The sequence below is a fragment of the Triticum aestivum genome, chromosome 3B (assembly GCF_018294505.1).
Source record: "Triticum aestivum cultivar Chinese Spring chromosome 3B, IWGSC CS RefSeq v2.1, whole genome shotgun sequence".
Lineage (NCBI taxonomy): Eukaryota > Viridiplantae > Streptophyta > Magnoliopsida > Poales > Poaceae > Triticum > Triticum aestivum.
This window is the reverse complement of record NC_057801.1, coordinates 715,699,924-715,725,012: the sequence shown is the minus strand read 5'-3', so window position 1 is coordinate 715,725,012 and position 25,089 is coordinate 715,699,924. Positions and strand designations below refer to the sequence as shown.

The 25,089-nt window shown below is 46.4% G+C and overlaps 1 protein-coding gene and 1 long non-coding RNA gene across 3 annotated transcripts; one reads left to right on the top strand and one right to left on the bottom strand.

The window, feature by feature from the left end:
* The first annotated feature begins 796 nt into the window (after positions 1-796).
* LOC123066174 (uncharacterized) lies at positions 797-2,117 on the top strand. The gene is made up of 2 exons (XR_006431247.1): positions 797-1,076; positions 1,165-2,117. It is a non-coding gene; the product is annotated as an uncharacterized lncRNA (long non-coding RNA).
* A 14,106-nt stretch (positions 2,118-16,223) lies between these two features.
* LOC123066173 (uncharacterized) lies at positions 16,224-17,423 on the bottom strand. Of its 2 annotated transcripts, XR_006431246.1 has the most exons (3): positions 17,008-17,423; positions 16,738-16,886; positions 16,224-16,580 (listed from the first exon to the last, which is right to left on the bottom strand). XR_006431246.1 is itself a non-coding variant. In XM_044489313.1 (2 exons), the coding sequence occupies exons 1-2, from the start codon at positions 17,302-17,304 to the stop codon at positions 16,869-16,871; spliced, it is 315 nt and encodes a 104-aa protein (XP_044345248.1). In that variant the 5' UTR covers positions 17,305-17,423; the 3' UTR covers positions 16,589-16,868. The 2 variants fall into 2 exon arrangements, 1 of the variants encoding a protein (XP_044345248.1); XM_044489313.1 differs by lacking the exon at positions 16,224-16,580 and having other exon boundaries at positions 16,589-16,886.
* Positions 17,424-25,089: the final 7,666 nt, after the last annotated feature.

The window sequence follows — 25,089 nt, the reverse complement described above, 5'->3', positions numbered from 1 at the left end:
GACGAACGGGGCGATGCGCTCAGCGGGGCCGACGTGTGCTCCTCCTTCTCATTGATCAGGACGATGGCGCCCGAGAGGCGCCAAATCCATGCTGCCCGCCGCGATAGGAGCGGTGAGATGCCCCACGGCCGCCCTCACGGGAGCCGCCAGCGCCACGCAAGCCGCGACGGGAGGAGGATAAACCGACTAGCCCAATGATCACTATGATGTGAATATAATCATGGGTGATAAACCGTTTTAGTACTAAGCAACGGTGATCCGTAGTAGGGTTGCAATCATATATACTAAGAATACTAGGCCCGTAAGGGTTCCTTTTACCTGGGTTTTTTGGAAAAAAATTTACCATTATTGATTGAGTGACACGTGTGCAGGATGGCTTCCTAAAGTTGATGGATCTCATTTTTTGCTTGGTCAGGTCGTGCGGCATGTTTGGTTTGGTGTTGCCGTTGCCACGTTATGAGCTCTTGTTTATCGACGGGTGTGTGCTGCACTCTTCGGGAAGGTTCTTCCATTCTTTAAAAAACTTTGGTTTACTGTGCGGTTTGCACTTTTGATTTCACGTGTCCAGTCTAGAGGTGTGTGGATTGCTCTTGTTCCACGTGCCACTGCTTGATCCATGCATGTGGCCACGTCTGCCCATGGGTCATTGACTGCTTATTTCCATGATGGACACGTATAGGTCAATGAGATTATGGGGTAAGCAGTTTGGACATATTTGTGTTTTTCTCTAGACCGGCTAGATATTTCGCCTGGTCTCTCTGGAAGGATCCCATGAAATCTCGTTCCACCGCTTGGTCGTTGTTTGGCCCTATAAAAATGCGTCACTCCGTGTGCGTCTTCCATCTCGGATGCGCCATCATCCCTGCTCCTTCACTCCTGACACCCCTTCCGTCGAACACAATGTGAGCTCTGCCCTGTTGGTGTCTGATGAAGCGCCGCCGACGGCACCGTGGAGTGCCTAGGGTTCTATCAGGCCGCTCGCAGGTCATGGGCCCGCGCGATTCCGCAGCGTCGTGATCCTCCAGCACGGGCGTGCCGCCGCCATCAAGACGAACCGGCGCCGCCTTCGGTCGCTGGTGCGTTCCCTCGCTAATAAGGTCGATGGCTCCCTTCCCTGCACTGCTTCTTTCCTACTCATCTTTCAATTTTTCTCTATCCTTGCAGTCATCGCAGGTAGCGGCAGCATGTACGCATCAGGAGCGGGCGCCTCTTCTTTCGTGCTCTCGCTAGATCCTCCCAGCAGCAAGTCACCCTCTCCACCACGCCCTTTTCCTGCGGACTACGGGAGTCAAATGCTAGCTGGCCCTTGATCTGAATGAACAGACCTGCAACCGGTGCTTGATACGGAAGCATGAATAGTGCAAGAGCTAGCAAAGTCACCGATCGCCATACAGAATGCCAACGTGGGAAGGTGGAAGCACAAATAGAAGCAGTGTGAAGCTGCTATTTTTTCCTCGCCGGCTACAGATCAAGCGTCTTGGTCAGCGATGTGTTACATACGTTATTTCTCCAGCACAAGTTCTCCCAATCAGCACAGATTTGGCGACGCCCCCCTTTCGTTGTCCTCTCGATGGCGGGATTACTTCCGTCTCTGGTGCAGCGACGGCGTTCGGTGATTGTTTCTCGCCTTCAGAAGATAAGCTCTCAAAGCACAAGACTCTCTTCAGCTTACTGAAAACTACTTACTGAAAACTTTCTTACGCACAAAACTTCTTGCGGATATGTAAACATGAACTGACAGGACAACTTCATAATCTTGCACGTTTTTAACTTAGGACCTACTATTTGTCTCGCCTCATTCATCTACATGCGAGTCCTCTTGAGAGTCAATTAATGACTGCATATGCTTTGATTTGATTCCCACTGACTAATGGTTTCATGACCTGTGTTTCTTTTCTCATATTGGCTGGTTGCATGACAATTGGTGTTAGTGACTTCCTTTCGTTTAAGTTTGATTTAGTATTTGTAGGGATGCATCTGTATGAGGATTCTCATCATTAATTGGTGGGTTGGTTTAGCAAAAAAAATGACAAGTGTGCATGCAACAATGGGTGGACTATGCAGAATTTTTTCTATATTTTATTTATGGCCAATGAGGACTGGTGACGGTTGCTACTGACCCGGGTGTTGACAACACTCATGCATGGTTGTGGTTGTGTGGTATGCAGTATATGTGTATTCTCAGTCTATGTAAGCAGTTGCATGTTAAACACTTGGTATGTGTATTCAGAGCAGCTAATTTCTGAATGTAAAAGAATACAACGTCATTTTTTCTAAGAGTAAGGCCCTGTTTGGAATCTCTCCACTCCGTTCTCCACGGAGCTGCAGAGCTCGGTTTGAGCTGCTCCATAAAAAGCTGCAACAGCCTGCTCCGCTCCGGGATCTGAGTCACGGGAGCGGAGAGAAACCGAACAGGCACTAAATCGATACTTTTGTGAAGCTCCTATTTTTTCATTGGTTTATTGCTATTTCTCCTTACAAACCTACTGTCCGAAGAGAGTAGAGTTAATAGACTTGGACTAATAATTGATGAAATCCCAGCACGTATATTGATGGGTGATATATATAGCAGATATCAGTTAATTGCATGTTACGTGAACAGTGACTGCTTGCATGGTTTGAAAAACTGTTCTGTTTTTATTGAGTGGCTATACATGCATGTAGGGGTGGGCATATTAACCTAGCACCCAACTACCGAACAGAAAAAACCGGGACCGAATCCGAAAAGACCGAAGCCGAAAATTCCAATTCTTAGTTCAGTCTGCACTTTGTAAGAACCAAAATTAATTTAGGAATTCCGGTCTTGTACTTTAGTTAACCAAAGTAATCGATCAGACAGATTAGATGCACATGGACAAATGCCTGCGTAAAAGCCCGGCCCACGCACAACCCAACATCTCAAGTCTTTGCTCATGTATGTGCCCTTCTTTCTTCACAGTACGTAGCCTCCAGCAATCCCCTCCTACCCTAGCCACAACTCCCGATCGATTCCTCACTCCTTATCCTAGGCGCCAGCGCGCCGCCTCTCCATCTCCCCTCTCCGCACCCCAACCGGCGACGATGGTGTAATTGGCTTATAAGTGTGTAGGCTTACTATGGGCGATGAGTTATGCATTACCAAGTTACCAACAGACCCTACTTATAGTCATCAATCTATGTTTGCATGTACACCTGTAGGCAAGAATCACATTCCTGAAGAAACCAACAAATGGATAACCAACACATGAGCCTTTTCTCAATATATACAAAACTTCACTGAAACATGCAAATAAAGCGCGGTGCCAGTTCTCTACCACTGTATCAAAGAAACAAACTTAGCCGAGGATCTCAAATCTAAGTGGAAAGTAGAAACGTTGCACTCTGCCTGTGTTGACTCAATGAACCTTATCTATATGTGTGAATGACTATGTTATCAACCAAGTACTAAACAAAGTTTTAAGAGCTTCAAAAGGAAAATCGTCGCACAACAATCAGTATGGCGCGGCGTGCCGCTGCGCACTACACGCTAGTAACTATACAGTCCAGCTAGCAGAGTTGGTCGAAGAGCAGCCCAAAATGATCAAGCAGCAGCTGGGTATGACCACTGGCTGCTGTTCCAGCCAGCTAACGTGTAGACCGTATGTGTTAAAGCGTGCCTGCAAAAACACTGTCCCTACGAGTATCAAATTTTTTTTATCGCTAGAATCTCTAGGGTAGTCAGAGGCGGCCGCGCGCGTACAGGCACAAGTTACAGTAATACTTATTGAACAGTAAAGCACACATCTGTGATCTGTGCTGGCATGGCTGTGCGTGTGGACGTACTAGGTACGTACTCGGGCCACACGTCGGATGCTGCTCACCATGCATTCATAATTTACGTGAGACACTTAGGGCATGGCCAACGCTTCATGCTGGAGTGATACCCCATGATCCACGTCGGATTAAAAAACATAGAAAGGAAAAGGATGCTGCTTGCAGAGCCGAATGGCAGAAGAAGTTGGTGCTTCAATCAAAAAGGAGAAAAGAGAAGTAGAGGAAAGAGGCAAAATCACAGAGAAAGAGGCAAAATCACAGGGAAAGAGCACTATAGGTCCACACAGGACATGTACAGCCATGGGTTTAGAGTAAAAAGAAAATTGTAAGAGAGAGCAGGGGCGTAGCCAGGCAACAGGGGCGATGGCCTGGCAATTCTTTGTGTACTGTAGCTGATTTTGACACTGTAGCGGGCATCGACACTGTAGCTAAGCAGGTTAGCCCGGGGCGTGGCCGAATCCAGGTTGGCCCAGGGTATGGGACGGACCACATCAAGAACTAGATGATATCCCGCGCGTTGTTGCGGCAAATTATGGTTATAAATTGGTTAAATAAAAAATAACATAGACTATACAATATTAAAATGGACAACCGTATAGAGCCCCTTAATGTGGAACAAAAATGGCATTGATAATGTATCATTGTCGCGGAGTTCAATTCCAAGCACCAATATACTGTATCGAAAATTCTAAATAGGCCAAAATATTTATACTGCAAGAAATTTAAGCCAATAAAAACAACCAGGAAATAGTACAAACTTATCAGATAGTTAAGACAGCTTGTTTCGTGAGAAACACACCTACATAAGGATCTCACCAACAGATTATTTGAACGCTAGTTAGTTTGCTCCTTGAATGTTGCCTACCCTGTCTTTCTTTCTGGTTTCGTACAGTCTTGAGTTGCATTCAGCAACTGTTATCATGACACGACTACATGTGTCTTCTCCTTTACCTCACCTATCAATGTTGTATGACCAATCAGCGGCATGGCAATAAAAAACGGAAACTACTATGATAGTTACGGATTGAACATGGCATTCAATAATTGTGATACCATGGGAAATGCGTAAGATGATATTGATAATAAAGGGAGCGTAAGATGCAAGTATAATCTAGAAAATAGAACATATAGTACTGAATTCATTATGTCTGCATCTACTACTGTACTTGGAAGCAATTTATTATGATTAGTCCTCAAGCTCTCTGAGGAGAAAGCAATCTCAAGACTCATGTGTGGAGATTGAAAGAGCCTCACTTAGCTTAAAATTCATACATCTCTGATTGGAAGGCTACATATTGTACAAACTTATTGTGTATAAAACAACTTACAATGAGAAAGGAGATCTCTAACATGTTATGTACATTAACATGTATGGTTACAGAAATCACACTCGTAAAATATATTTTTAGCCAGTTTACATTGGTCCACCTCACTTACAGCCAGTTTGAATATTCATCATCTACCTTGTTGAGATGAGAAAACAAAGATCTGCACAAACAACATGAGTGGATGACTTGATTTTAGTAGACTGATGCGGACCCAAGATGTTGGTATTACTACTCAAAAAAAAAACAAATAGTCAAAGAATAATCAAATTTTAAATAAGCAGCAGCAGCACAAATCTTCCAAACAAATCTTTATATCCAACCAGCAAAAAGATTAGTCTGTGACAACGCCTATGACGTGAACGGCGGCTGCTCACTCGCCAGTGCAACAGAAAGGACATAGTGCAGCTTGTGGTAACTGCACTAGTAGAAAAAGGGTCAAATGTGAGACACATTAGTCCCGGTTTGTAACAGAACCGGCACTAATGTGTCCATTAGTGCCGGTTCCAACGGCTAGGCGGGAGGAGCTCTTTAGTACCGGTTCGTGGCGAACCTTTAGCACCGGTTCGTGCCACGAACCGGTACTAAAGAAAATGATGGCAGGATGTTGTCAGAGTGAGGCCCTTCCAGCACCTTTAGTACCGGTTCGTGGCACGAACCGGTACTAAAGGTCGTCCTATATAAACCCTTCGTCCACCCGCACTCTGTTCTTCCCCCTTTCCCCTCTCCCTCTCCTCTGTTCTTCCCTTCTTCCTCTCGAGTTCATCACAAAATTTACCCCAAATTTGTCAAGATTTGCAGGCCCCCATCCATTCAAATGATCACCAAGGTTAGCAACTTTGTCCTTTCATCTCTCATTGCTAGATTAGCTCTTGCATTGGTTTATATAGTGATTAATTGTGGGTTTTAGTAATTTGGGAGGAATTATATGTGGTAGTATTTGATTTATATGCAATTTGAGGTCAAAATAACACTTAGTTTGCATATGTAGGTGTGTTTTACTTAGTGCCTTCTAAATCTCCGTCGTAACCACCGTCGATCGCCCGCACCGTCCCGTCGCCGGCACCACCTTGTGGTGAGCCTCTTGTTCATGAAATTTTATATAAAAAATTGATGTTTGTGTGATTTGGATATATAGTTACTCGTATAATTATCTTACCCGTACGTTGTTTGTTATACATAGTGCCATGGTTTTGATATCCGTCCCCGTCGGCCCTCGTCCTTATTATGATTCGGATGTGGTATATTCTCTTTTAAAACTATTTGTTGCATTTCATGTTTATGACAAATTATGCCCATCAAGTTGACATAGATATTTTTATCTAGGAGGTATGTGAACCGGAAATTCCAACCGACCCTATTGTCGAGAGGTTAAATTTAGTTGAAAGAGAAAACAAGTACTTGAAAGAAAAATTGAAAAGAATTGAGGGGGAGAAGATGGAATTGGAGTTGCATGTCGTCGATGATCACAAGATCAAGATGGAGAAAATGCGCTTGAAGATTAGAAAGATTAGAAAATATGTCATCGATAGTGAGGCTTGGTATCATTATGTTGTTGGATCAATTGTTACCTTAGTTGCGATCTTGATCGCATTTGTTCTTGCATTTAAATGCTTTAGCTAGAGAGTTATTTGTTTGTTGCATTTAAGTGTTGTATGAACTTTATGTATGAACTTGTATTAATTTGGTCTATTCGGTGTTGTGTAATGAAGATGAGTCGGCAATGGATGTACGATGACCGATGCTCTCCCCAGTTCGTTGAGGGCGTGCATACTTTTCTGCTTGCGGCTGAGGCAAACAAGCGGGCGGATGGTTTTATGCCTTGTCCATGTGCTGGCTGTAAGAATGGTCGCAATTACTCTACGTCAAGAACCATTCACGTCCACCTGTTTGAGTCCGGTTTCATGCCCCACTATAATGTTTGGACCAAGCACGGAGAAAGAGGTGTTATGATGGAAGACAATGAAGAAGAAGAGGACGACGACAGCTATCCTGGCCATGGGTTCCCTGAATACAATGATACAACAATGGGGGAAGAAGCTGAGCCGGTAATGCGGGAAGAAGTTGAGCCGGCAATGCGGGAAGAAGCTGAAGAAGAGGCATCAGATGAGCCCGTTGATGATCTAGGTCGGGCCATTGCCGATGCAAAGAGAAACTGCACAAATGATTTGGAGAAGAAGAAGTTGCAGCGCATGTTAGAGGATCACAAAAAATTGTTGTACCCGAATTGCATAGGTGACAAGAAAAAGCTGGGCACCACACTAGACTTGCTGCAACGGAAGGCAGAGAATGGTGTATCTAACAAGGGATTTGGAAAGTTGCTGGTAATGATAAAGGATATGCTTCCAAAGGACAACGAATTGCCCGAGAGTACGTACGAAGCAAAGAAGGTTGTCTGCCCTCTAGGGTTAGAGGTGCAGAAGATACATGCATGCCCTAATGATTGCATCCTCTACCGCGGTGAGTACGAGGATTTGAACGCTTGCCCGGTATGTGGTGCATTGCGCTATAAGATAAGCCGCGATGACCCTGGTGATGTCGAGGGCGAGCGCCCCAGCAAGAAGATTCCTGCCAAGGTGATGTGGTATTCTCCTATAATACCACGATTGAAATGTTTGTTCCAAAACAAAGAGCATGCCAAGGCGATGCAATGGCATAGAGAAGACCGTAAGAAAGACGGAAAGTTGAGAGTACCCGCTGACGGGTCGCAGTGGAGAAAAATTGAAAGAAAGTACGGGAAGGAGTTTGCAGATGACGCAAGGAGCGTATGGTTTGGTCTAAGCGCAGATGGCATTAATCCTTTTGGGGAGCAGAGCAACAACCATAGCACCTGGCCTGTGACTATGTTTGTATAACCTTCCTCCTTGGTTGTGCATAAAGCGGAAGTTCATTATGATGCCAGTGCTCATCCAAGGCCCTAAGCAACCAGGCAACGACATTGATGTGTACCTAAGGCCATTAGTTGAAGAACTCTTACAACTATGGAATGGAACAGGTGTACCTGTGTGGGATGAGCACATGGGGAAGAATTTGACCTAAAGGCGTTGCTGTTCGTGACCATCAATGATTGGCCTGCTCTCAGTAACCTTTCAGGACAGACAAACAAGGGATACTGCGGATGCACGCACTGTTTGGATGATACCGACAGTATATATTTGAATAGTTGTAAGAAGAATGTGTACCTGGGACATCGTCGATTTCTTCCGAGCAGGCATCCCGTAAGAAAGAAAGGCAAGCATTTCAAAGGTGAGGCGGATCACCGGACGAAGCCTCGCCACCATACTGGTGCTGATGTACATGATATGGTCAAGGATTTGAAGGTGATATTTGGAAAGGGTCCTGGCGGACAACCTGTTCCGAAGGACGCTGACGGACGCGCACCCATGTGGAAGAAGAAATCTATATTTTGGGACCTGCCATATTGGAAAGACCTAGAGGTCCTCTCCGCAATCGACGTGATGCACGTGACGAAGAATCTTTGCGTGACCCTGCTTGGCTTCTTGGGCGTGTATGAGAAGACAAAAGATACACCTGAGGCACGGGAGGACCAGCAACGTATGCACGGAGAAGACGGGATACATCAGGGTCATGCAAGCTACGCTCTTACCAAAGAAGAGAAGGAAATCTTCTTTGAATGCCTCTCAGTATTAAGGTACCGTCTGGCTTCTCGTCGAATATAAAGGGAATAATAAACATGCCAGAGAAAAAGTTCCAGAACCTAAAGTCTCATGACTGCCACGTGATTATGACACAACTGCTTCCGGTTGCATTGAGGGGGCTTCTATCGGAAAACGTTCGATTAGCCATTGTGAAGCTATGTGCATTTCTCAATGCAATCTCTCAGAAGGTAATCGATCCAGAAATCATACCAAGGTTACAGAATGATTTGGTGCAATGTCTTGTCAGTTTCGAGTTGGTGCTCCCACCATCCTTCTTCAACATCATGACGCACGTCCTAGTTCACCTATGCGAAGAGATTAACGTTTTGGGTCCTGTATTTCTACACAATATGTTCCCCTTTGAGAGGTTCATGGGAGTCTTAAAGAAATATGTTCATAACCGTGCTAGGCCAGAAGGAAGCATCTCCAAGGGCCATCAAAATGAGGAGGTCATTGAGTTTTGTATTGACTTTATTCCTGACCTTAAGCCGATTGGTGTTCCTGAATCGCGGCATAAGGGCAGACTGGATGGAAAAGGCACGCTAGGAAGGGAACAAATAATATGTATGGACGGACATTCTCTCACTGAAGCACACTATATAGTTCTACAGAATTCCGCCTTGGTGGCTCCGTATATGGATGAACACAAGAATTTGCTACGCTCCAAACACCCGGAGCGGTCTGATGACTGGATTACACGTGAAGAAATCAGGAGTTTCACCAGCTGGTTGCAGACACGTACCATGCATGACACCTCTATTGAAGATGACATGTACTTGCTGTCCCAGTTACCATCTTCGAATATAATGACTTTCAAAGGGTACGAGATAAATGGTAATATATTTTACACGATCGCCCAAGATAAGAAGAGCACCAACCAAAACAGTGGTGTCCGCTTTGATGCAGAAACCAAGACGGGAAAGGAAACATATTATGGTTATATACAGGACATATGGGAACTTGACTATCGACGTGGTTTAAAGGTCCCTTTGTTTCGGTGCAAATGGGTCAATATGACACGAGGCGGGGTAACGGAAGACCCGCAGTACGGAATGACAACAGTGGATCTCAACAATCTTGCGTATGCAGATGAACCATTCGTCCTAGCCAATGATGTGGCACAGGTTTTCTATGTGAAGGACATGTCTACCAAGCCAAGAAAAAGAAAAGATAAGGAAGCGAATGCATCGTACGATGAGCCAAAGCGGCACATAGTTCTTTCTGGGAAGAGAAACATCGTGGGAGTGGATGACAAGACAGACAAGTCAGAAGATTATGAAAAGTTTGATGAAATTGCTCCATTCACAGTGAATATTGACCCGAGCATCCCGTTAAATGATGAAGATTTTCCATGGTTACGGCTCAAAGGGACACACGCGAAGAAAAAGTTTCACACCCAAAGATCTGGGATGTGATCGGCTTCACTATCATCACTTTCTTCTGTGTTTCACACCCAGAGAGGAATCTCTATAATAGTTAGGGTAGTTATGTGTTTTGGCATTTGAAACGCGAAGAAATTTTATGTGCAAACAAATTCTTTCATGCCTTTACTGATTTTTAAAGTTAAGTTATTCACAAACTAATGATTCACACTAATTTCAAATAATTCAAAATTTAAACTATTCAAATTTGAAAACTATGTGCACTAACAGAAAGTTTGTAATTTTTTGTACCTAAAGCAAAAATATTCACAAAGAAACTCTAAATACACAAAAAAAAACACAAAAATAAATAAAGCAAAAAAAATTAAAAAAGCCCGCCTACTAGGCCAGAGCGGCCTGCATACGACTAGAAACCCAGCCTGTTGTTGGGCCAGGATGCAGGCCCGCAAAGGCCAAGTGGGCCCACAGGACAGCAAAGAACACGTAGGCCCAGTAGGCCTGCTTTGGAGAGGAGCTCGAGAGAGCGACCGCACGGGGGTTTATAAACCAGTGCGGTCGCCCCTCGGCTAGCGAGGTGGGACTAAACTTGCCGCACCGCACCTGCGCCAGCGCACCCCCTTTAGTACCGGGTGGTGGCACAAACCGGTACTAAAGGGGGGGCCTTTAGTACCGGTTTGTGCCACCACCCGGTACTAAAGGGGGTCGCTTCCCGCCGCATGGGCTGGCCAAAATTGGCCTTTAGTACCGGTTGGTACCACAAACCGGTACTAAAAGCCCCTCCTATATAAACAACACTTACGAAAATTTCAGTTTCTCATCTGGCTTCTTCTCCTCTGCAACGTCGTCGGCCGCCCCCGTACGTCTCCATCCCTCGTCGCCGCCCCCGTCGCCGCCCCGTCCCCGTCATCGCCGCCCCGTCGTCCCCGTCCCCGTCGTCACCGCCGCCCCGTCCCGGCCCGTCCCGCGTCGTCCCCGTCCCGTCGTCGGCGCCGCCCTGTACGTCCCGTCGTCGTCGCCGCCCCGGCCCGTCCATCCCCGTCCCCGTCGTCGCCGCCCCGTCCCTGTCCCCATCGTCGTCATCCCCGTCGTCGCCGCGCCCGTCGCCGTCCCCGTCGCCGCGCGCCCGGCCCCCGTCGCCGCCCCCCGTCGTCCCTCGCCTCGCCAGTGAGCGCACACACACACACACACATACATTTTTTGTTTTTTAGTTATACAAATAGTTAGAAATTTTTCTGTTTTTTAGAAATTGTTAGAAATTTTTCTGTTTTTCATAAATAGTTAGAAATGTTAGAATTGTTAGAATAGTTAGAAATGTTAGAATTGTTAGAATAGTTAGAAATGTTAGAATTGTTAGAAATTTTTCTGTTTTTAGTTATAGAAATAGTTATAAAAAAGTTAGAATTGTTAGAAATTTTTCTGTTTTTTAGTTATAGAAATAGTTATAAAAATGTTAGTTATATATATAGAAATGTTATAATTTTTTCTGTTTTTTAGTTATAGAAATATTAGAAATGTTATAGAAATGTTAGTTATATATAGCATTGTTAGAAATGTTATAGAAATGTTAGTTATATAGAAATGTTAGAAATTTTAGTTATCAAAATCCAATCATTAAAAAAATATTACTTTTTGCGGGCATATAGCTAGTATTTGTTCTCGACGATGCCCGACCCGCATCCTCGCCGTCGACACGTCCGCGACGACGTCCGGCTGACCCATGTCCGGGACTGGGCTCCGCCGGGCTGGCATTGGGAGGTGCTGCCTGGAGGGGCGTGCCGCTTGATGAGGAACCCGGCCCCGGGTCCCGTCGTCGACCCTGATCTCGTTTGGTGGCGTTCGCGTGGGCCAGTTTTGGCGCGGAGGGAGCCGGCCCAGCCGGAGGTGGTACGTCGCCGTGTCAGGGAGGAGGACGAGCACGTCCATCGCTACATGGTTGCGTTAGAGGGCGGCATGTTCTCCAATACCTGGCAGTTTCTTCAGGGATCTCACTTCAGCTATGATCCTGTGAGGGTTCCTTCTCTTTGGGTGTCCACCGCCCGCACCGCAGGAACCGCGAGTGTCCTAGATTCTTCTGTAGTATTCGATCTTTATTAGCTACATAGCCAGTGATGTATTCGATATTATATCTATTATTCGAGACGATGTATTCGAGATTATATCTATTATTCGAGACGATGTATTCGAGATTATATCTATTATTCGAGACGATGTTTTCGAGATTATATCTATTATTCGAGACGATATATTCGAGATTATATCAATTATTCGAGACGATGTAATTTGAATACTAAATTGTTTTATATTTCTTTTGGATTAGTTAAATAAAAGCTATGGCGGACAATATCGGCAGAGAGGGAGAACAGGCCATGTTCGATATGATACGCCATCCTCACGGGCCATATGATGATCAGAATGAAGAAGATTATGACGGCTCCGAATTTCTAAACAACACCGGAGAGGGTGATATGATATTCGATCGCGACGACCGAATTGATGAAGTCATGAACTATGATTATGATGATGACGAAGAAAATGTTGATCTTGAAACAACAAAGACCGGCGAGGTATATATATTTATATAAGCAGGCATCTGGTGATCATCACATGTTTTAAATGACTTGAAGATATATTAACGAATCGATCTTTGTTCTTTCAGCCATCCGGATCGAGCAAATCTTCAGGCAAAAGGACGAAACGAGGCCCGAACAAAAAGTTGAAGGAGGGCGTAAAGTACAATATCGAGGCAATCAGACCTAATGGTGAACCATTAGCGCCTAAGAAGATTGCGGACAAGTTCGTTCGTCAGTGCGGAGTTGTTGTGAAGGACCAACTCCCGATCTTCCTTCAAGAATGGAGAGAGCCAGCAAAAGACAAAAGACAAAAAGACAAAAGACAAAAAGACAAAAGACAAAAAGACAAAAAGGATGCTGCTCCACGTCCAGATGTTACTTTTGTCGACAAAAGACAAAAAGATCTGCTTTGGGATACTCTCATGGAACATTTCACCCTACCAGATCATTTCACAGAAGCAGATGTGCAGAAAGTCAAGGACGCTGCTCTTAGGAAGATGGCGGTTGCATTCAAGAACCACAAGAATCGTGAATGGGACAAGTACGTCAAGGGAGGAAGGAAGACTCCAGTATTCGATGGAACACTAGAGAACCAACATGCTCATTGGGACGATTTCGTGAAATTCAAGGATTCGGAATTAGCTAAGGAACGGTCGAGAATAAACAAGAAGAATGCCGAAAAAAAGGATAAGTTTCATAAGCTGGGCCAGGTGGCTATGCGGTGGCAATGCCTAAGTGGGATAAGTCTAAGAAAGAGATGGAGGATGCAGGTGTCACTCCGGTTACTAAGAGCTGGCCCCCCAGGTGCAGGACTTGGTTCTATGCGCATGGGCGGGAGTTGGACCTGAAGACAGGCAATGTTTCGACAAGGGCAAGTCTGAAGGGAGTCGATGATGTGATACTTGTTGCAATAGAAGAGGCACGATCGGGGGTGTTCCAGCCCAACAGAGAGAACGACGAGCTTACGCGTGCCCTGGGAAATCCTGAACACCCGGGAAGAACACGAGGCAAGGGCGCTATTCCGTGGTATGAGGGGTTTTCAGACTGGAACACCGGCTACAGAACCCGTGCGATAAAGAAGATTGCGGAGGAGAAGAAGAGGAAGATGGAGGAGGAGCAGAGGAAGCGGGACTATGAACGCCTTCAAGGCCTAGAAGCAAGTCAAGCGGAATTGGCAGTAAAATTCCAGCGGCAGCAGGAGCAGGAAGTACAGGAAGTACAGGCGAAGGCAAGCGATATAAATATGGTCCAAGCCTCGCGCCTCTTTCGCAGAGGCCTTATGACAAGTCCGAGGAGGAAAACGCAGCCATATCGAAGGCCTAGGTGGAAGCCCATTTTGCACCAAAACCGCCACCGCCGCCAAGGGAGAAAGTGCCTGAGGAAACGATTGACCACTTCATTCGTATGGCTCAACCACCAGCTCCCAAGCCTGTTGACACAGACTATGAGCGCCACATCAGGAAGTTAAATCGAGAACGTCTACGTAAGGAGGCGAGCTCGGGATCGAGCAAACAACAAGCAGCTGTCAAAAAATGCGGGAAAACCATTCCCCAGCTGGGAGAACAGGCGGCGCAATCGATCCCCTCGCTTGTTGTGCCAACAACACGTGATAGTACGCGCGCCCAATGTTATTGTGGGCAAACAGTTTACGTTCCTGAGGTGGGCAATGTGGTAATAACCAAGGACCATATAATGCAGGCTGAAGTTCTCAACATCACTGTTGGACAACTACTCGAGATCGAGCCCATGCCTGTGCTTACAGAGAATGAAATAAAACGAAAATATGTCCGGGGCCAACCTTTGGTCGAGCTAGACAAGGTCAAGAACCTCCCAATGAGAATGTATGAATTGCATCAATGGTACATGAACATTACCAAGATTTCTGATCGATTGTCCCTCATGGTGAATGTCAAGGAGGAGCATTACTTCCATGAGAAAGCTCTGTCCATTGAGTATTCTGAACTGTTTCAGTTATACAATCAAGACGCACTCGACAAATCTATCGTCAGTTGCTATTGTCTATAAGTGATTTCTTTTTGTAATTTAAGTCTCAAGCTAGCTGTAGTGATCCTTTTGATCAATCATTACCTGTAATTATCCTCACTATATTCTTTTCTGTGGCATTATGCAGGATAAAGATGTATGAAATGAGAAAAGGTGGACGCTTTGGCATTGGGTTCATTGACCCCAATACCATTAATGAATACACATGGCTAATAAATCCACATCATGAAAAGGCCGTAGAGGACAACATGCTAGAGTTCTTGAAGCACCTCAAATACAACGAAGATATACTACTTCCTTACAACTTCCAGTGAGTCACACTGTCTTGTACTACAAATTCTCTATTTTTGCCTACTAGCTAGCTACATGTTTTTGCTTACATATGCCCGCTTAATTAAGACATGCAAACGTGTGTGCATGCATATTTCACTGGATCTTGTGTATCATTAAAGTTGATGCCGGAACAGTTGAAATACTGGACTCACTACTCAAAGCAAATACTGACTATAACATCTTGTTTGGGATAGCCAACAGGTAATTTCAATCATTATTAACTATATATCTTGGCCTATTTAGTTCGTCATTGCATGATATGAACTATTTAATAACCCCTTTATTCATTTTCTTTGTCGGCGGGCAGGGCTTGGGCAAGGTTCATCAGCGGCACGGAAGGCGAATGGAAAAAAAGCTTAAATGGTTTCAACCCAAGGTAAGTAATTAAGTAGTACTAGCTAGCTAGATAGCTACCATCTCTTTAATTATCATGCTTGATTAATTATTATCTGATCAAATTCCATTCTGGTAAAGGCCCTGAAGCAGGCGCAGGGGACTGATCTGTATGTATTCTGCGTTTGCGAGAACATTCGCATGATGGCGTCCGAAAGGAGCAGATCTCAAAGACAGGAATGGGTACGCTTGTTAGAACACTATTCACAATTTTTACACCATTATTGATATCTAGTCACACAACTAATACACATGCATATTGATCTCCTTCTTAACAGTTCAAAGAGGTGCGGGAGAAGCTCCTAGAAACGGAGTGCGTAGAAGCACTTCAGGAGGAAATAGCGGGATTTTTGCTCGACCAGGTCATAAATCCGAAGGGAGAATACTATTACCCGCTACCGCCCCCATGAAAACCACTTCCAATTGTCATCGTGCTCCGAAGGCACCAATTAGATTAATGCCACTGGCTCCGAAGGCAACATGCATATGTAGGAGAAATTGTATATAGCTATACATGTGTGTATGTGTGAATTAATTAATATGGTGGTTTGTGAGACATTGATGATATATATATGCATGATTGGTTCTACTAGAAATTCTATATATATATATATATATATATATATATATATATATATATATACATAACGTGTACAATGTGTAGTATCGTAAAATACCAGCAAACGAAAAAGAATTAAAATGGAAACACAAAATTAAATGAAAAAGAAATCATAAAACTAAAAATCCCCCAAACCTTATTGTACCGGTTGGTCTTACCAACCGATACTAAAGGGCTCCAGGCCTCCGGAGCTGGCTCGTGCCACATGGTTGCCCTTTAGCACCGGTTCGTGCTGAACCGGTACTAAAGGGGGGGGGGGCTTTAGTGCCCACACTTTAGTGCCGGTTATGGAACCGGCACTAAAGGGTCTTACGAACCGGTGCTATTGCCCGGTTCTGCACTAGTGCTGATAAGGCGGGCGACAGATTAATTGTTCAGAGACAATAACATGCAAATTCAGATATTTCAAGCAAATAGGATTCAGAGATCGACTTAACTCAAGATCATCAGACAATTGTTTACCAAGACCATCCTTACGACCACCTAGCCATCCATATCGCACACTGTAAAACATAAAGTAGCACCGAATCTTGTTAGTTAGGCCATTCCTCCACAATGCTTCCTAATCTCAAAGAAGACCTCATGTTCAGGTATACTTTCCCATTCACACATACATATTCCGGCATAAGATAGATTAACTGGAACAAAATAACTACACACCATCTCCTTGTAGAAACTTTCTTATGTCTGGTTGGCCTTATTATCTTTGATTTAGAAGAACAGGAACCCGTTGAAACGATACCAGTTGGAGTGGTATAAGGGTGCTGCTGAGAGTTGAATGCCTCGAGCGGTCACCATGTGGTTCTCAACTACAGAACGAAACAGGGTTATTTACAGATAATGTATAACCTAGCTTGTAGTCAATTAAGTAATTTCTTATTGAACAATCATAAGTAGGAGGGAGGAAGGAGAGAAAGTAGGAGCAGGTACCATGGCCTTTTTCTTACGAACGGCGACGGGTCGTCTTCGCCTTACGGCCGGATGCCGATGACGCCCCGCGTGGTTGAGGTGGGAGCGGGATAGATCACCGTCGTTGGCGTGGAGGAGCGCCTGCAAGTCCACCTCCACGGCAGGTGCCTCACCGTCGGGGAAGTGGTGGAGATGCCATCCGTGGTGTTTGCTGAGGTAGCCGGCGCTAGGGAAGAAGAAGATGCAGCCGCCCTTCTTCCCATCACTAGAAGGAGATGGGCAATAAAATCCCTGGATGGGTGATGAAGATGGATGCATGCCGCCATCCGTTCCATGTGTGTTTGTGGTGATGGGGAGATCGGGAGATTGAAACGTTGGCAGGGAGGGATGGAAGGAGAAGAGGAGAACGCATAAATTGGGGAATCTGAAGAGGGAAGGGTAGGTGCGCGTTTTGAGGAGGCGAGGAGACGATGGAAGAGTCTTCAACGTGCGGGTCCTGGAGCACGCGGGGCTCAATGCTTGCGCCGCAGATCTGAGTCACCCGTGGTCAATCAAACGGCTGAAATTTATTATGGTGACGTGGATGCGTGAGAGCTCAGAGAAATCATGTGGTGGGGAGCTCCTATTTAGATATAGTAGATGAAGTTGATGCTTCATATACTGTACTCCGACGTGGATGTTGGGGCAGCAGCTAGGTGCTGCCCCCATTGTACATGCTCTTATGCACAACATAGAACGTGTTTGGTTGCTGTAGTCTATAGTAGCTGCATTGCATAGCCTTCGCAACTCAGCCTGGCTATGCAAATGCAGCCTCAAATGCACCTTGCAAGTTGTTTGGTTGCCTGCATGCCCTCTTGCCTGCATGGGCTGAATCACACTACCTAGTGTTTGGTTGCCTGCATGTTATGGGACAAATTCAAGGCATGGTGTTTGGTTGTATGCAATGTCTGGTGTGTGGTAACCTCTTTGGCTAGTGGTGAGGTTACCAGCACCCTTCGGCACAACCATGTACCACACATCATAAGCAGAGCAGAGCATAAACAGAGCATCAACTACTTACCAGCATGGTTCAGATAACATAACGATAGTACCACACATCATAACGATAGTTCAAACAGTTCAACGCATAAACCATAAAGCAGACTCGATAGTACTTAGGAAGGAGGTGCCCCGGCCCTAGTCCCTGGCGGCGAAGGCTTCGTCGTGCTTCCCGCACTTGTTGACCACCTCAGTGCCTTCGTCGTCGAAGATGATGACCTTGAGGGTGTCGGGAGTCACGAGCTTGAACGTCACCATGTAGCCGATCTTGATCTGATGAACGGCGGCGTAGGTGGCCCAACCCTGACCAGGGTCACCTTGCCGTTCATTATCTTCACCGTCACCCTCCAAGAGCAGTCAGTGTTGTTCCTCAGCTTGAACTCCGTCGGCACCGCAATGAAGTGCTTGGTGAAGTCCATGGGCAGGGGATGCACTCTAGATTCGCTGCAAGGATGACATTGCATAAGTGAGTTGGGCCACCCTCCTCATGGTAGTGGTCGTAGTTGCGGCGCTTGTTGCTGGGGGGCTCCTCCATGCGCTCGTTGTCGCCAACCGTTGGCGTCTTCGGTTCTTCCTCGATGGTGGGCGGCAGCACCACCTCGGGCATTGGATGAACCGTCTCCTTGCCCTTGTTGTCAACGGCCGGGAGCACCTACATGCCCATATCATTGCTCTCCTTGATCTACACAGAATTCATGGACTCAGGCACAACATAGAGTTCATGGCTTATTGAAGAGCATGTAGTTAAAACGGCATGACTGTCACTCTTCCTCCTCTCCATCGCGCTTATATTTACTCACCGTGACCACCACTTACCCACCTCCTCTCTTATCTCACTATCAACCTTCCTCCTCTCCATCGCCATGAGCTCCAGCTCCAACGCCAACCCCTTCCCTTGGGGTATTAGCTGGAGGGCCTTCTTCCTCGGGTGGTCGGTTAGTGACTGCACCAAGTTCGAGAACACCATGGAGGTGTGCTCGAACTTTGACTCCATGCCTGACATGCAGAAGGAATCTGATGCAGTGCTCATGAGGGCCACTGCACAATAGTTGAAGACGCTGATTCCTAACCCAGCGAAGGGCACGATGGCAGTCGACATCATTCGCTAGGCCATGAATCAGGCCGTCTCCGATGACACTATACTGAGGAAGAGGTGGTCCAAGTACAAGAACTAATGGGCTCCTAATGACCGCGGTGCCGCAGTGTACTGGGAGACGGCAATCGTGCCACCCGCGGTCATCGGTGGGGAGCCTAAGGAGGAGGAAGAACCGGTGCAGATGCCAGTGAGGGCGCCGGAGCCAGGCCATCATACCTGGCAGATCGACCTTGATTCCTCCGAGAGCGACGATGACCCGTCGCCCCGCACGGTGATAGACAAGAATATGAAGGCCAGCCACTCGACCCGCCGCTCCGCACGCCGATGAAGGCCGCCGCAGCCCGCGGTTAGCTAGTGTCTGTTGTGTACCCCCGATCCCCCAATCCCCCTTCAACTCCATCCGCATCTACCTCTATTCCCATCTTGTATGAACTAGTATGAACTCATATGAACTAGTATGAACTGCCATGCTTATCTACCTATTCCCAATTCCCCTCTCCGGCGTGGATTGAATCTAGCGCCAGATCGAACGTGAAAAAGTAGTGCATGACAAAAAGAAAAGTGCTTAACGCCATTGCCGTGGGCCAGGTGATGATCCGCTCGCCGGTGATGGCATTCGGTGGTCTTCTTGCTCTCCTCCGATCCGCCGCCACCAGCAAGAATTGGGAGAGTGGGGAGAGGGAGCGGTGAGGCTAATAACTGCCGGCGCTTCGGGAAGCAACGCGACTTCTCGAGCGTGGCCGCGCGCGTGCAGCCGCCACCCACGTGCACCGCTCGGGCCTAGCTATGGAGAAACTGCCGATTCGAGCGCTTCCTGGGAGCCAGGCCCAGGAGTGCTTTAAACATCATGCCATGCAGGCCCAACAGTGTATGCAGCCAACCAAACAGGCTGTTTTCTTCCCACGCGGCCCTGATTAGGCTTCATGCAGGCAACCAAACACGCCCATAGTTAATAGTGAACCAACCACCACTTCAGGCACATGCCAGTTCAAGGAGGAGAGAAAAAGAGGCATGCCAGTCCAGGGAGTATTTGTTTTTGCATGTCCAGGAAGTACGTATAATCGATCGGATGCGCCGCATAGTGATCGATCCGCAGCTTGTATTGTCTTATTTTTTACAGTATAGGTATTGTCTTTCTTTTCAAACGTGCCTTTCTTCTAAGCATTGTTCCATCGGTGGTACGAAGGACCGGTTCTGAGATTTTGGGGGCCCGGGGCAAGACTAAAACTCAGGGCCCTTAATATGGATGCCATAACAATAAAAATGAATATACGTATATATAAAATATTTATTGATAACACTCAAATGCATCTAAATCAGTATGCATATAAAATAATTTATACATATTACCTTAAAAATTTCTTCTAACAATCCTCGATGCAAAGTCAACTATGATGGGGTCAATGTCAATATCATCCAATAATTTCTTCTCGACGCATAATGTTGCCAAATCATTTAACCTCTCTGAACCATTGTTTACCTCAGACAATTCTTCAGCAGTTTGAACTTTGTAAGCTAGTCACAGTCATGGTAAATAAGACGCGGTAGGCAATGAAGATATTAGGATAACAATCAACTTCTTGGACATGCTCGAAAATCTCCATTGCAAACATTACACCATCTGGCAAAGTTAATATTATATTCTTCAATTCAAAAATAAGATCATATACCTGAACATCTCATGAACCATTAAGAGAGAAATTTTGTGCAAGACTCTTCCAAGTTCAATATCATTGCAAACATAAACCGTTTTAGTACTAAGCAACGGTGATCCGTAGTAGGGATGCAATCATATATAACTATGCAGTCCAGCTAGCAGAGTTGGTTGAAGAGCAGCCCAAAATGATCAAGCAGCAGCTGGGTATGACAACTGGCTGCTGTTCCAGCCAGCTAACGTGTAGATAGTATGTGTTAAAGCGTGTCTGCAAAAACACTGTCCCTACGAGTATCAATTTTTTTGATCGCTAGAATCTCTAAGGTAGTCAGAGGCGGCCGCCCGCGTACAGGCACAAGTTACATTAGTACTTATTGAACAGTAAAGCACACATCTGTGATCTGTAATGTATTGGGCAGTGCTGGCACGGCTGTGCGTGTGGACGTACTAGGTACGTACTCGGGCCACGCGTCGGATGCTGCTCACCATGCATTCATAATCATACGTGAGACACTTAGGGCATGGCCAACGCTTCATGCTAGAGTGATGCCCCATGATCCACGTCGGATTAAAAAACATAGAAAAGAAAAGGATGCTGCTTGCAGAGCCGAATGGAAGAAGAAGTTGGTGCTTCAATCAAAAACGAGAAAAAAGAAGTAGAGGAAAGAGGCAAAATCACATGGAAAGAGCACTATAGGACCACACAGGACATGTACAGCCATGGGTTTAGAGTAAAAAGAAAATCGTAAGAGAGAGCAGGGGCGTAGCCAGGCCCCAGGCAACACGGGCCATGGCCTGGCAATTCTTTGTATACTGTAGCTTATTTTGATACTGTAGCAAAGCAGGTTGGCCCGGGGCGCAGGGCCGGTCCTGGGGCATGGCAAAGAGTGCAGCCGCCTAGGGCCCAGCCTAAACAGGGGCCCATAATAACGTGTGCCTGCATAACTAAGCTGAAAGCCCAGCCTATTAAGGTAGAGCAAAAGTCACGCACGAGAATGGCGACAACGTTAGGGTTCCCTCTCGTTAGGGTTTTTTCCTCTCGTCGCCACTGGCGATCGTTCAGATCTGTTTTCTTCTTCCCTCTCTGCTGGATCGGAGACCCGTTCACCGGCTGATCTCGGAGTAGCCTCGCCTGCCCACGTCTGGTGTTCGGTCTTCGCTCGCAGGGGAGTGAAGGCTTACATCCCCCTGTCGGTTTCTGGTCGCGGGGATCGATCTATCTGCTTCGACAAACCATGGCAGATCGTGGCAATCCGGCGGCTCCTGGATCTAAAGGAAAGGGCAAGCTGGAGGAGATGATGAAAAAGCTCGCCCTGCAGGAAGATGACCTCGACGACGTCGTTTTTGAGGAGGATGATGCCCCGGTGGAGGAGGATCTCCGCTGGATGATCCTGGTTAGAGTCCACATGGATAAAGGGTTTAGCACCTATTGGTTCTTCCGCAACATGAGGACAGCCTGGGACCTCGCTAGGCCGGTGAAAATCAAAACCCTAGAGGAAAACCTCTTCCAGATGCAATTCAACTGCCTGGGTGATTGGGAGAGAGTTACACAAGGGGGACCATGGCACTTCCGGGGGAACCCGGTAATCATTGGCCCATATGACGGATTCACGAAGCCAACTGAAATCGAGCTCTATAAGTTTGAGATCTGGGTCCGAATCATTGATCTGTCGATTGGCTACCATGGGAAAGTTAAGGCTCTTGCGGCCAAGATTGGCGAGTTTGTGGACTCTGAGCCATCTTCCTTTGACTTTGAAGGGAACTTCTACAGAGTTAGGGTTCTTCTTGATGTGAGAAACCCTCTCAAGAAAGCAATATCTCTGATCCGTGGAGGAGAGAGGGTGATCTTCGCGGTAAAGTACTAGTGCCTACCTGACTGGTGCCAAGTCTGTGGCATGATGGGCCACGAGTTCAAGGAGCACGGGGATGGAATCCACCCCCCATCAGCGCTGACTTTCAAAAACTTGAGAGCGTCAGTGACCACTGCCTGGGATACCCGTCGACGTAATAGGAGCCAAAAACCACAAGCCCAAGGGGGGCCGCCTGGTGCAAGTTCAAAGGAGGGACCCCAGGACCTAGAGGAGCAGCATGCTTCTGATATGGAGCTTCCTGATTACAACCGGAAGCGATCTTCGCAGCAGGTTGTTGAACCCACTAGCCAGTTGGGATCTACGGGGATGGAACTGGTTGTGGCAGCTAAATCTAGCGGTGAAGCAACCCCAATGAGCCCTCCACCGAAGCAAGACCCCAAGAGGACCAAGACCAACCAGCAGTTTGAGAAGCAAGGCATGGCAGGTCTGAAGAAAAACACAGTAGCAGGAAAGAACAATGAAGCAAAATCGGCGGCCTCCTTTCGGGAGGACCGCCGAGCACAATGAATTTGTTGTGTTGGAACTGTCGCGGGATAGGCAACGCCCGACAGTTCAAGAGCTACGCGGACTCGCGATAAAGTTTTCCCCTAGTAGTGGGGTTAGCGCTGAAAACTTAAAGAGTACTCTAGGTTTTGATAATTATTTTTCTATTGACTCCTCTGGTAGGAGCGGAGGCCTAGTGATGTACTAGAATAATGAAATAAATATGGAGAATTTGGGTTACTCACAGTATAATATTGATATGAAAGTTTCTGATCTTGGTGGTGACCCGTGGAGGTTACCATGCTTTTATGGTGAAGCTCAAACACATCTCCGACAGAGAACATGGGACACAATGAAGAATCTGGCAGCGCTCCAAAACCTGCCATGGGCATGTATAGGAGATTTTAACGAGGTTCTTCGCAGCGACGAACATGATGGCATAGGCACGAGAAGCCAAACACATATGCAGGGCTTCCGGGATGCGGTGGATGTATGTAGCCGGATTGACTTAGGGTTTCAAGGTCGCAAGTGGACTTTCAAAAAGAAGGTGGCAGGTGAATCTTTTACTAGGGCCAGACTGGATAGAGCTCTCGGTTCGACTGAGTGGTGTGCACAATTCCCGTTGGCTGCCGTGGAGCATCTCACCGCGGCAACATCTGACCACTCGCCGATCCTGCTGCATCTCACTCCACATGTTGGAAGAAGGACCGAGGCAAGGTTCTAATACGATTGTATGTGGGACACCCATCTAGGTTTGATCCCGACCGTCCAGAATGCATGGGAGGCAAACGGCCCCAATCTGACGGTTGCGGAGGTGCGAGCTAACCTAGCTGCGTTATCAAATAATCTGGGCGAATGGAGCAAGACATCTTTTGGTAGTGTAAAAGGAGAAATTAGATTGCTTAAGAAAGAGTTGGACAAACTCAGAAATGATCCACACAGGACAGGACCGACTCATGCAGAGATCAAGATTAATGACAGGTTGATCGAGCTCTATCTTCAGGAAGAACTCATGTGGCGCCAAAGATCCTGTGTTCAGTGGTTGTCGGAGGGCGATCGCAACACACATTTTTTTCATCTAAGAGCGTCTATGAGGAGGCGGAGAAACTTAATCAAATCATTGCAAAAACAAGATGGGCAAGTTACGGAGGACCTCACGGAGATGCAGACTCTAGCACTGGAATACTATAGAAGTTTATATTACTCAGAGGGGGTTTACGATATGGAAGAGGTACTCCAACACGCCCCGGTCAAAGTGGTAGCAACCATGAACGACCAACTTCTTGCCGCGTACACAGAAGGGGAAGTCAGGAACGCTCTTTTTCAAATGTTTCCCACTAAGGCCCCGGGGCTGGATGGCTTTCCTGCACACTTCTTCCAACGTCATTGGGACACTTGTGGAGCGGCTGTCACTAGGGCAGTACTCGGCATTGTGAGGGGGCAGGAGAGCCCGGAATGTGTTAATGATACTTTGCTGGTGCTAATACCTAAGGTATCAAATCCTACCTTATTGTCACAATTTTGTCCTATCAGTTTATGCAACGTGTTCTACAAGATAGCATCGAAGGTCTTGTCAAACCGTTTGAAAGTTATTTTGCCTGAGATTATTTCAGAGGAGCAATCTGCATTCGTTCTGGGCAGGATGATTACTAACAACATAATCTCAGCCTATGAGTGCTTACATTTCATGAAGAGGAACAAATCAAGGGGCAATAGTCATTGTGCACTCAAACTGGACATGATGAAAGCTTATGATAGAGTTGAGTGGAGTTACCTGGAAGCTATCATGAGGAAACTGGGTTTTGCGGAGCCTTGGACCACAGTCGTCATGAACATGGTCAAAATAGTTTCTTTTTCTATTCTTTTTAATGGTAACATTTTGAAGGGTTTTAACCCTTCTCGAGGTATTCGACGGGGAGATCCTATCTCTCCATACCTTTTCTTGTTGGCAGCAGAGGGCC

Coding starts and splice junctions, on each gene's coding strand:
- LOC123066173 (XM_044489313.1), bottom strand. CDS start 17,304: ATGCATCCATCTTCATCACCCATCCAGGGATTTTATTGCCCATCTCCT.